The sequence below is a fragment of the Onychomys torridus genome, chromosome 2 (genome assembly GCF_903995425.1).
Source record: "Onychomys torridus chromosome 2, mOncTor1.1, whole genome shotgun sequence".
Classification (NCBI taxonomy): domain Eukaryota; kingdom Metazoa; phylum Chordata; class Mammalia; order Rodentia; family Cricetidae; genus Onychomys; species Onychomys torridus.
Genome location: NC_050444.1, coordinates 124,702,676 through 124,715,978, shown reverse-complemented (window position 1 = coordinate 124,715,978; position 13,303 = coordinate 124,702,676). Strand labels below are relative to the sequence as shown.

Below are 13,303 nucleotides of genomic sequence, written 5' to 3'. Positions count from 1 at the left end.
CCCAGCAAAATCTTTCGCGCAGTTTAAAAATTACAATGTGGTTGCATTCTATTTTTCAAGTGAATGATTACAATGAATACAAGTAAAAACACAACATGTTTTTCATATCCTTTGTATGATTAAACATTTTACCTATTACAGGTGAAAAACAAATTATACATTCATGTCCAAGCAACTTGTTCTAGATTAACAGAGTGTAAGCAAGCAAGGTACTTTTCTCAGCCAGTTTTTTACTGAGGCTTCATTTTGCGGCTACAAGGAAAGGATCAATTGCTTAATTATTTAAGAGGTAATCATAAAAAAATCTTAAAGGAATCACAAATCTAAACTTTTATATATGAAAAACAATCAGTCAGCTCTAAATCCTCAGGGTGCATACCTATTCATCGGGTTTTTTTATTTCTTTTTTATTTACCTTTATGTACATTGGTGTTTTGCCATGGGTGTCGGGTCCTCTGGAACCAGAGTTACAGACAGTTGTGAACTGCTATGTGGGTCTTGGGAATTGAACCTGGGTCCTCTGGAAGAGCAGCCAGTGCTCTTAACCACTGAGGCATCTCTCCTCATCAACAGTTTTTTATATCAGGAAGCAGAGTGCAGGAATGGGTACAAGGAATTAATAATCACTTTTGATCAACCCATCCTAGCAAGAAAGGTATGTCAGCCAATAATAACTGGGCCGTCTTTGTTCTTATTTCTTGACCTCAACGAGTCCCTCACTCAACTATGCGCCTCTCTAAACTTTAAATTGTTCCCTAAGATCTTCTACTTCAAAGCCAATAACCAAAACATCTTAACCTAAAGTCACTATTTAAGTCTTTGTTTTAGCTGTGATACTCATCAAAACATGTGTTCATTAAGATTAAAAGAATTTGAGGCCGGGCGTTGGTGGCACATGCCTTTAATCCCAGCACCCGGGAGGCAGAGGCAGGCGGATCTTTGTGAGTTCGAGGCCAGCCTGGGCTACCAAGTGAGTTCCAGGAAAGGCGCAAAGCTACACAGAGAAACCCTATCTTGAAAAACCAAAAAAGAAGAAAGAAAAAAAAAAAAGAATTTGAGCTAGCCTAACTTCTGGGACACAACTGTTTTTCTTTTTCTTTTCTTTTCTTTTTCTTTTTTTTCTTTTTTGGTTTTGTTGTTGTTGTTTTTGTTTTTTGTTTTTTGAGACAGGGTTTCTCTATAGCTTTGGAGCCTGTCCTGGACTAGCTCTGTAGACCAGGCTGGCCTCAAACTCACAGAGATCCACCTGCCACTGCCTCCCCGTTGCTGGGATTACAGGCCTCCGCCACCACCGCCCAGCCTATTTTGCTTAATCATTAACCTAAGCCACTCAAGAGAAACTCAAGTCCTAGATGTGTGATACTTCCTTGTTCTTATTTTCTGTCCTCTTCAGCCCCTGCTTTATCAGAGGCAGGGACAACTACCTTTACCTATATTAATTTTCCTACTAAACTAACCACTATCATAATCCCTTACTATATTTATTAGAAACTCTTAATTAAAATTCTATTTAAACTATAAAATCATTGCTTCAGTTAAACAGTACAGCTTAGGAGGAAATCATCTTCATAGTAATCCACAGGTAAAATTGCCCAGTAGAATGAGATATTTCCATGAGATAATCATACTACATTAAGGGCAGTGGGGGTTCCCCCACATGCATTCACACCACGCCAGATACCAGAGAAAAATGGCAGTGGCAAACATGCACAGACACAGCGGTAGCAAGAGACATGGTCTCTCTGGCTGTCCTGTAACTCAGGATGTAGACCAGGCTGGCTTCGAATTCACAGAGATCCATCTGCCTCTGTGTCCCAAGTGCTGGGATTAAAGTTGTGGACCACCACACCAACCTCATTAAAGCTTTTTAAGAAGAAGTGAAGAACTGTGTTTCAGAGTACGAAACTGTTGCTTGTGGATGCACTAGTCAGTTCCGATGCTGTGCGGATGTAAAAATGAAGAGAAAGTTTGTTTGGCCCACAGTTCTCAAGGGCAGCTGACCTGTACATCTGAGGAAAAGCATCGGGGTAGGAGGGCATGGTAGACAAAAGCAGCTCACTGCGTGTCAGCCAGGGACCAGAGAGCTAGGAAGGCACCAGGGACACACTGTACCCTCAGACAGCCACAGTGAATGATCTCCTCTGATAGGCCCCGCCTCCTAGCAGCCCATTCAGCCCTGGACTCATCTGTGAAAAACTAGTGAAGTTTGAGCCCTCCCAGCCCAGGCACCTCTCAGTAGTACCACCAGCTGGGGATCCAGCCGTTACCACGTGAGCTGGCAACACGGAAGCTCTAATAGGCCTGACGAACTGGAAAGGGGGTGAGCATGGCCAGAGAGAACATTTAGGAAAATGGTGTCATCATGTACTAAGGGATAGCTTGGTGTGGCAGAGAGCAAAGTGAGTGCTCAAGGGTGGGTGCCTGAACAGTTGGCTGAGAGTGACCTGCATGCTGTGCAGAGGGAGGAGAGGTGTCACAGACGGTGATGATGCTGCCTCACTGACTGACGCCTTAGGTAAGGAGGTCCTGGAGGAGAGCACACCCTCAGGAGCACAGGGGGAGGAGCTATCTTACAAGGGATGGACGCTCCTTTCCCTGTAATTGTACTTAGGTATCCAGACTCACGGGGTGCGGGGGTGTTGGTGGTTGGCAGAGGTCCTAGATTAGTGTGATGCATTTGGAGCAAGAGAGGATGCCTAGGGGTACTGCTTTGTGTACTGTTGAATAGGACCAATGATCAGGGAGCCTGCCAGGTATGGCAGGATGGCTTTATTGCAAAGGTTCCTGAATTATATATCGTTCCCCCCTTCCCCACAAAAAAAATGAGAGGGCAGAGAAACTATCTGTTCATATTCCATGAGCTGCCACGATGAAGCAGTATAGGAAGAACAGCTGTTAAAGGTATCATCTAAATGCAGCTTTTAAAAATAGAAGGTGCTTTGGGGAATACAGTAATGGCTTTTGCAGGGGTGGAGGGGTTTTTACTATGTGCCCTTGGCTGGCCTGGAACTTGCTGTGTAGTCCAGATTGGCTTTGGTAGAGCTCTACCTGGCTCTGCCTCCCAAGCACTAGGATTAAAGGCATGGGCCACCATATCCAGCAGTAGTGGCAATTAAAACATAAATAAAGGCTCATAGTTACTTAGAATTCTAAGTCACTTTGAAAGCTCTCCTGTGCTGTTCTGTTTAGCTGCTTGTTTGGTCGTGAAAGGTAGTTTGCTTATAGAAGGCTACTGAATGATGTCGGAAAGGCCTTGCTCCCACACGACACCTGCCATCTGTTCTCTCTGTTTCAGGTGCCTTCTTTTTCCAGACCTGAAGGGGGTAACCTGGGGCAGGGTTATTGCTGCTAAACCTGACACCTGTTGGCAGCCCGGAGTCATGTTGAAATGTGGGCTTAGCCTGTAAAAGCCATCACTGGAAAGTGCCAGTTCACCTTACATCCACAACAAATGCCCATTTGTTAGATACTAGCTATGTTAAAGCCTCAGTAACATGTCCTAGTTTGAACTGGCATCGTGAGGAGAATTGCTAGTTCCTCTGGTGTGTACGTTAGTGTCAGGAGGGTTTTGTTACTGTTAAAATGTAAGGTTTATACACGTATTTTGTTCATCTGCTTTCTAAGAGTGTGGTAGTGGTATACACATGATTATGTTAAATACTTATAGATGTGTTTTCCATCATCTTTTCTGACTTCTTGGATGCCTTCTATTACCTTCTCTCTGAGTTCCTTCTCTCCCTTGACTTCTTTGAAACAACTCCCTTAGCGTCTCTCCCAGAAGTTGATTTCTAACGCGACATGTTATTTCTTCATTCTTTCCTTCTGCCCTAAGTTACTGAGTTCTCACCCTTCATGGACAACAGGGTACAGAAAGTCTCTGGGCCTCCCGTCCCCAGGTACGTTAGGATGAACCTTTGGAGGCTCTCAAGCCTGGATTCAGATCCTGGCAAGTCTCTTAGGCAAGAAGGTACATTGCTTCTCTGCATCTAATTGTCTTCTCTGGAAAATGGGTGAGGGCAGTTTCTGTCAGAAGAGCTGTTGTGGGGATTAAATGTGATACAGGGTCATAAAGCACCTAGCATCGTAAGACTTCATGATCAATATGCTAAATGCTAATTCTTCTTAGATGCAGCCACTGTCATTTGATCTCTCTCACCTGCATGAGGTTTTTATAAAGTCAGAGGAGACAGAGTTGTCCTGCTCAGCATGGCGAGATCTCAGTAGATGTTGTCAGAGATCAGAGTTGTCCTGCTCAGCAGGGCGAGAGCTCAGTAGATGTGGTCAGAGAACAGAGTTGTCCATGCTCAACATGGTGAGATCTCAGTAAACGTGGTCAGAGGAGACAGAGTTGTCCATGCTCAGCATGATGAGATCTCAGTAGTCACTGCAGAGCAGATGTCACTTCCCAAAGTCACTGGAAATGACAGAATCAGGTTCAGCTGTCTCAGTTAGCTCCCCCACTCTCCACCCCCTACCTATGTAGATGTAACAGCCTTATTAAATAAGAAACACAAAGCCAAATGCAGAGTTAAAAGCCCAAGAGGTCAGAGCAGTAGCTGAGAGCTGAGACTTAAAACCCTTTCTTACCCTTCACTGCCACTGCTGTCCTTCCCCTCAGCAAGAGACCACTTCCTGTGTCTCTGTTTTTTTATAGACTTTCTGTTCTGCCTTCTCATTGGTTGTAAACCCAACCACATGACCTCCTTGTCAATGCCTGTCTATACAGACCTCCAGGTCTTCTATGGTTGGAAGTGAGATTAAAGACGTGTGTCTCCATGCTGGCTGTATCCTTGAACACACAGAGATCTGCCTGTCATGTGATCAGATTAAAGGTGTGTGCGCCGCCGCCGCTGCCACCGCCGCCACCCACCTTCTGCTATGGCTTGCTATTAGCTCTGACCCCCAGGCAACTTTATTTATTAACATACAATAAAATCACATTTCAGTACAAATAAAATATCACCATATACCTACTCTTTGATATTAGGTATTTGCAGTAGGACTTGATTTTCTAGGCAGTAAATTGTCTTCATTTTTAAAGTTTCAGACCTTTTGCCTCATAATTAGAAAATTTTGTTAGCAGCTATAGTGGAAATGGCCATTGGATGTCAGTCCCCAATGTGAAAGCTTCTCTCCATCTTGCTTTAGTTATTTAGTAATGTGGGTGTGCCTTCTCTAATGCTTTACCCTGTCTTTCCCTCCCCCTCCTCTTTTTGAGACAATCTCACTATGTACCCTGGCTCTCCTAGAATTCATTAGGTAGACCAGGCTGTCCTCGCCCTCCTAAGTGCTGGGATTAAAGGTGTGTACCACCACGTCAGGCACCTTCGTTTTGTTTATTCGTTTGTTTGTTTGTCTTTATTTTTCCCCATTTGGGTTTTGTTTTTTTTGTTTTTTGTTTTTTGTTTTAAAGACAGGATTTCTCTGTATAAAAAAGCTCCGGCTGGCCTGGAACTCACTCTGTAGGCCAGGCTGGCTTCGAACTCACAGAGATCAGTCTGCCTCTGCCTCCCAAGTGCTAGGATTAAAGGTGTTCACTACCATGCCGGGTAAACCATCTTCTCTCTCTCTTTTTGAATTTTTTTCTTCTTAAGTATACGTTCATGTGTGTATCTCTGTGTGTGTCAGTGTATGTCAGTGCCTGAGGAGGATTGTGGATCTCCTGGAGCTAGAGTTACAGACAGCTTGAGCCCCCTGACCTGGGTGCTAGGAACTGAAAGTGGGTCCTCTGTGAGAGCAGTACACACTCTTAACCTCTGAGTCATCTCTAGCTCTCTGGTCTTTTAGAGACAGGTATTACTGTGCATCCCAGCCAGGCCTGCTTTGGTTCTCACTGTCACCCTGGCCTGCCTAGCAATGATGAGAGCATCCATCCGGTCTGGGCAGTCTCCTGCCTTAGCCTTCTGGGTGCTGGAGTTACAGGTTTGCTAGTCCTGGCCCCTGTCTCTTTTCTTCGGGTCCAGATTGTCTGAACAGTTTATTGTCTGCTCTCTATTTGCGACACCCTCTTCTGGGGACTTGGGGACATAATAATAAACAAACCGAGTTGGATCCTGCCCCCTTGAAGTGTCATTCTTTGTACAAATACAGATAGAAAATATATACAAGTACATAATAAAGTCTTAGATAAATGTAAGAAGTAAAAGATCGAGGGTTAGAAGATGATTTGGTTTGGGAATAAGGTCAACTTTTATTTCAGCTAATCTCTCTCTTTTAGCTGAGGACCAAACCCAGGGCCTTGGGCTTGCTAGGCAAGCACTCTACCACGGAGCTAAATCCCCAGCCCCGAGCTAATCTCTTATAAGATGAGGAGTCAACTATTGGCTCCCTGTTCCGCTGGCTGATTGCCTAAAACACTGACTGCTAAGGAGAGCTTGTCAGTTCTGCTGGAAACCTCTGGCTGCCCATGGTTATGGCTAATTTAACAATGAGATGTTAATCTTTGTTGTCCAGTCTTCTTCTATCATTATACTTGGTGATACCAAAATAAATACTCCCTAAGACACAATTTAAGTAATGGATACTTAGTATAGAAGGTTAGAGAAAGATGGAGAAATAAAAAGAGGGTAGATGTTTCCTCCCTGCGGCTCTACCATCTAGTCTAGGAAGTGGAAAATTACGGACCAGGTCTAGCCCACTGCCTGTTTTTTGTTTCACCTGGGTAGCTTTTATTGAAGTCTAGCCTGTGGCAAAGGGCATAGCTCTGAAGTACTCTCTTGGTAAATGTTTGCAGAATAATACACCTCCCAGATCAGGAGGCTTCGGAATGTTGCTGCATTCCAGCATTCCAGAAGCCTCCCTAAGGCCGCTCCTCATACCATCCACCCCAAAGGAACCCTTGTTCCAGATTCTGTCACCACAGATTGAGTGTTACTTATTTTAGGAGCCGTCGATGGAATCATCCGGTAGTTGCTTCTTTGTACGTTGGTCTCCTGTTCAGCAGTGTAGGATGCGGTCAAATGATGGCAGGCAGCTACGGCTCGTCCTTACCATGCCCAAACCCCAACATTTACTTGTTGTAGGTTGCGCCTGCCTTGCCTTGTTTCCAATTTAGGTCTTTCTGAAGAAAGCTGTTCTGAACATTTTATCACATCCTCGGACATTTCTTTGGGGTTGGAGTGTTAGGTCATAAAGTGCGTCACAGTCGGGATTTTGCTATAGTGCCTGTTTTATATTCAGTTGCCTCATATTTTTTTTATAGTACTTGGAACTGGCAGTTTTTTTAAAGTCATGTCTATCAGGCTATAATTTATAGTCAATAAAATCTACCAAACAAAACAAAACCTCTTTAGGCTGGGGCGTGCTGGCGCACACCTTTAATCCCAGCATTTGGGAGACAGAGGCAGGTAGATCTCTGTGAGTTCAAGGCCAGCCTGGTCTACCTTGAGAGTTCCAGAGCGGCCTTGCACATTTGTATGTGTACGTTCAAGTGCACACATGTGGGGTCCAGATAGGACAGCAGGCGTCCTGATCTGTCACTTTGCCTTGTTCCTCTGAGACAAAAATCTCTCATTGAACCTAAGCCTGGAGCAGGGTTGGAGGCCCACAAGCACCAGTGACCTTCAGGTCTCCTCCCTTCCTCACCCCCCCCCCCCCAGTGCTGAGGTTATACCCAGGGTTTTGGTTTTTTGAGAGTGTTTCTCTGTGTAGCCCTGGCTGTCCTTGAACTTGCTCTGTAGACCAGGCCAGTCTCAAACTCAGAAGAAGTGCACCTGCCTCCACCTGCTGAGTGCTGGGATTAAAGGTGTGCACTGATGCCCGGCTGCACCCAGCTTTGATGTGGGTGCTGGGTATCCGAACTCAGGTCCTTATACTTTCGCAGTACCCAAGCCATTCCCCAGCCCTCCCCTAACTTCTCGCAGCTTGAGTGGTAGGAATTCTTGCAGTGTCCTAGACACAGATTGTTGGTAGATCTGTGAGTTGTAGGTACCTTTCCCTCCCTCTGACACTGCTCTGAGTGTTTTTGTTGGGGAAGCTGGTGACATGGCTCTGTGGGTAAAGGCGCTTGCCTCCAAGCCTGATGGCCTGAGTCCGGAACTCACAGTAGGAGAAAATCTACTCCGTCAAGTTGTCTTGTATGTATGTATGTATGACACTATGTCATACATGGGCATAAGTGTGTGCACATGTATATGAACACACACAAACCCTAAATGAATAAATAAATGCAAAAACAACAAAAACAAAAAAAAAGGACACCCTTTACTGGACCCAGCTACTCATTTGCATATTACCTGTGGCTGCTTTTGCACTATATAGAATTGTGATAGACACCTGGTGACCTTCAAAGCCTACAATATTTAGTGTCTTATCTGTTACCAGAAATGTTGATTAATCCCATATTTATGTAATTATGTTAATTTTTCTAGCTGCAAAGCAGATTATCATGACTTCAATGTCTTGGTGGTGTGTATTTGTAAATTCCAGTTTTGGGTCAGCCTGGGCTATATAGTGGGGGAACGGACACATTTCTTTATCACCTCATGTTTCCAATGGTTAAGGAGCTGATGACAACCTAGCTGGATTCTCTTGCACAGGGTTGCATAAAACTGCCATCAAGTTATTGGCCAGGTCTGGGCCCCACCTGGAGGCTTAATTGGCTTCGGCATCCAAGCTAAGCCAGGTTGTTGTTTCCCCTGAGAATGACAGCTTCGGCCCCGTCCCCCGGAAAGTGTGGCCTCTCGGGGAAGTTGATGTGTACAGCCAGCAGGTCAGAGCCGGAGGGGTGCAAGTGTGAGTTTGCCAGCAAGATGGGCACTCACTAGATTAGATCCCGGGGATTCCGTTCCAGCACCACCTTTTGGCTGAAGCAAGGCACAGGTCCTGCTCACACTGGCCTAAGGGGATTATGCAAAGGTAGGCAGGGGTCATGAAGGCCACCCTGCGTCTGTCAACCACAGTAACCATAACCTGTCTGTGTCTAAGATGACAGTTGTTTTTCTTTCATTTCTATCGTTGAATACTATTTTTAAGCAAAATGGGATCATAGTTGGGGTTTACTTTGTCACTGTTGCCACAAATACAACACCTTCGCCGTCCAGACCCTGGCCGCCTTGTGTTCCAGTATAAGAACGTACCATGCTTTCTTAACTCATTCCTGTTACTGAACATCAGGGTTACCCCATCTTACCAGACTGCCGCAGAAGGGTCCCTGAGTGCCGGTGTCCTCTCTGCTCCAGCTGTGATTCTCGTGCACGGAGTGGTCTCCAAGTGCCATGTCCTGAACGCTTTCTTCTCTTCTTTTCTCTTGTGTGTGTCTGCTGTAGATAAGAAGGCTGACTGCACCATCACCATGGCTGACTCGGACTTGCTGGCTTTGATGACTGGGAAAATGAATCCTCAGTCGGTAAGTACGATGTCACAGACGTGTGTGAACAATACCATCCTGTGTGTTAGAAGTGCCAGGTGACCTGAGGTAGTCCCTGTACTTAGTGTGCTAAGAAACAGATTTCTATGAAGTGCGTGCCGCACAAACATGAGAACCTGAGTTTGGATGGCCAGCACTCACGGAAAGAAGCTGGGCATAGTGTATACACGTCTGTCATCTCAGTGTGGGGAGGCAGAGGCACATGAATCCTTGGAGCTCACAATGAGAGCTGTCTCGGAAAATAAGGTGGAGAGCAACTGCAGAAGACACACAACACGCACGCACGCATACACACACACACACACACACGCATACACACACACACACGCACGTACACACACACACACGCACGTACACACACACACGCACGTACACACACACGCACGTACACACACACGCACACACACACACACGCACACACACAAGCATGCACGTACACACACACACGCACACACACAAGCATGCACGTACACACACACGCACGTACACACACGCACGTACACACACGCACGTACACACACACACACACACGCACGTACACACACACGCACGTACACACACACACGCATGTACACACACGCACGTACACACACACACACACACGCACGCACGTACACACACACACACACACACACGCACGCACGTACACACACACACACACACACACACACACACACACGCACGCACGCACGTACACACACACACCAAGCACAGCTGCTAAGATCCATGGGAAGGCCCAAGGTACCGTTCCTGTCTGTGGTCAGCCCACATGAAGGAAGGAACAGCCTCAGGAAAGGCTTCACATACAGAGTTAGCGAGGCTCGGTAGAAAGGGACACATGGAGGGAACAAGAGGGGTGGTGAATGTACAGAGGGCCTTCTGTGTTCCTCTTGGGGCCCAAGATCTTTTTGCCTAAACTCCGCTTCCCTGACAGACTTGCCTTTTCGAATCAGTTCCTCCAGGACTGACTGAGTTGTTGAGTACAGTTCCTCTTCTGGCTGAGCTGAGTCCTATGCGTCTGTCTCATCCCCGTTAGGTCTTGAGTGCCACTGAAGACCAAACAAATCATGTGTCCTTGGGGTTTCTACAACAGTACAGTGCCTGATGGTTTTAGGTTGCTATAAACAGTTGTTAGATTAAAAAGTGTAGTTATCTGAAATGTACACATGGCTCATATGGTTCTCCCTGGTTCCAGAGTTGTCAAGGAACCTTCTTTATCAATAGGGTCTAAGAGGACTAGATAGAGCAAGCCTTCCATTAGCAGAAAAGAAGCCCAAGACCTTCCCTCCATTCTAACGTCACTTTTTGTTGTTGGCTTAGCTGCTTCAGATCTTGTTTCTGGTATTCCCAGGCAACTGATGATTGGACAAAACTGAATCTGGCTCCCGCTCCTATTCCTTTTTAAATGGGTTTTCTTAGCAACTAAGCATGTCTCAGCAATGCCATGACTGAGCAGTGTGCATCTATGACACTTCAGTGCGACACAAACCCCGGTGCTGACATCACCACCCACAGTCCACTCCAGAAACCTGGATGGGACAGAGGCCACCAGCGCAGGAGCCGGCTGTCATCCCCTTCCCAGCTGCTGCGCCCATTCTGCACTCCACACAGCTCTGGCAGAGGCTCGCCCTTCAGACATCCTTGCTCTCCTATAGTTTAGCTAGGAACAAGCGTTTGAGGGGCATGGTATCAGCTTACTTCCCTTCAGCACCTGTTAACACCCAGAGGGCCTGAAGATTCAAGCAGCAGACCTTTCTGTTAATGTGCTAATGGCCTTTCCTGATGCTTGGTAGAGGATTTGACTGGGAATCATTAAGTGCAGTGGAAATTCTAATTCCAGTGTTTGGCTGTAGTTGAAACAAAGCAGTGATCTGGCCAACAGAGAAGCACAAAGAATACCTAGGGACCAGATTAACATGGTCCTCAGGCTTGGATTCTCGTGGAGGACGCTCATGCTTTCTCCGTTATTTTCTCCTGTAGCTTTAAAAGGAGAAGGTGGTGCATTTCAGTTGTACAGCTGGTTTGTATTTTTAAATAACATATGTTAAATATATTGTGTTCTGAGACACCTGACCTTTTAGTCATCAGACAGAAGGAGTTGTGCCATATAAAAAGGAAATATTTAGTTTGTCCCCACTGGGGGAGTCGGAGTGTTGATGATCTCTACCAGGGTGTGGAAAACCCAGCTACGCTGCTTGCTTCTGAGACTCCTAGAAATCTTTCTCAGACAGCTCTTAATTATTTCAAAGACTGAGTTAAAACACTAAAGTCATAGCAGAAATCATGTATGTTCCTCATTTTGCTACTTCTGAGTCTCCCTAGGATTTTGTTACACAGTAAATTTAGCAAATGTCATATGATCTAATCCCCAGCCTTGTTAAATGGAACAGTTTGTGGCTCTGCCCTTCAGAGTGGCTTAGGCTTCTCACTGAGCCAGAGGAACAGAAATACCTCGTGAGCATGGGCTGTCCTTTGCAGGAACCAGTCCTTTGGGGAAGGTTGAGCAGAGCAGAGCTAATGGTGGAGTTTCAACCATCCACTGAATCCCAGGACTTTCCAAATGGGCTTGAGTGTGCTTTCTCTCCAAGCAACCTGTTGAAATTTTCATTTCATGTTTTAAGCCCAGTAATATTTTAAAGCAAATTCATCTAGTGTTGATCTGTTTTGCCTACATTTGAGGTAGAGAACCCCAACTTTTAAGAAAAGGGAATTTGCTAATCCCTTTCCATTTACATAAAGCATGGCTGTTGGGAGTTCTTCCTTTCAAGGGATCTTGTTCTAAATCTGTCCCAGGAAGCTAAGGTTTGTATTTTGCAGAAAGTTAAGGACCTGATAGATGATCTCAGGTCTGAATCATCTAGAAACACTAGCAAATGCTGAACAAAACCCACCAACTAATAAATTGTATTTTTTATTACTCACAGGCCTTCTTTCAAGGTAAACTGAAAATTGCTGGTAACATGGGTCTGGCGATGAAATTGCAGAACCTTCAGCTTCAGCCTGGCAAAGCCAAGCTGTGAAGAGCTCCCTCTGGCAACCTCAGAGCACACGATGAGATGTGTAGATATGTAGATATCCACGCCTCATTGTCAGGGCTTAGACTGACACTTCCTGGATAGCATGAGGTAGATTTGTTGCTAAGTGGGTGTGGCCAATCGAGTTTTTCCTGAGCTGGGGGCGAATAGGGCCTCCCAGACTACTGCTGCTGCTACTGCTTTGAGAACTTGAGTACAACTGTGCATGACAGAGCTACTGTGTCAATGATGGTTTGGGGTAAATTCCGTTTCAGAATAAAATTCAGCACAGTAAATCTAAAGACTGTAAACAAAGCTTTTGTTTTGCTTGGAAGTATATTTAAGGATCATTGTGCGGAACGCGTGGTGTGAGAGTTCCCCTTGGGGGACTGGAGAAGAAACAGACTTCCATAGTTACCAGGAGTTAGTGTCTCACCCTTAATTACCTGCATCAAGTTCTCATTAATAGTTCTTAAAATAAAATTCTGTACTAAGTTTAAAAAGAAAGGAAAACTTTGAAAATGTGTATCTCATGCCACCAGAAACAGTTCTTTTCTTCCCAAGTAAAATACAAGAATTATGGTCAGAGCTTAGGAGGGAATTCACAGCTGAACAGAACTGTTTTTAAAATATTTTTTTAAATGGGCATCCTTTGAAAAATCAGGGTACTAGAGCCATTGGATGCCATTGCTAAAGATACTAGAATAAAGTTTCTTCCAGAGGGACAGGTTTCAAATTCTAACTTCCTATTAATAAGTTGATAAACTGAGTCTCACAATTTTCACACATTTGATTGTCTACATCTCTCTTTCTTCCTAGTTTTTCTGATTCTAATGTTCTTTGTTATAACTTAGGTTTGGATAAAAATAATGCTTTTGGAAGATTTAAAAAGAAAATTAAAATAGCTCTTCCTATCTCCGTT

General features: G+C 45.0%; 1 protein-coding gene across 1 annotated transcript in view; it reads left to right on the top strand.

Annotated features, from left to right (window-relative positions):
* The window catches only part of Scp2 (sterol carrier protein 2), an 89,748-nt gene extending 76,445 nt beyond the window's left edge, over positions 1-13,303 (top strand). The window contains exons 15-16 of the mRNA XM_036179096.1: positions 9,267-9,346; positions 12,292-13,303. Of these exons, the coding sequence (XP_036034989.1) occupies positions 9,267-9,346; positions 12,292-12,387 (176 nt within the window). The 3' untranslated portion in view covers positions 12,388-13,303. The remainder of the gene's footprint in view (positions 1-9,266; positions 9,347-12,291) is intronic.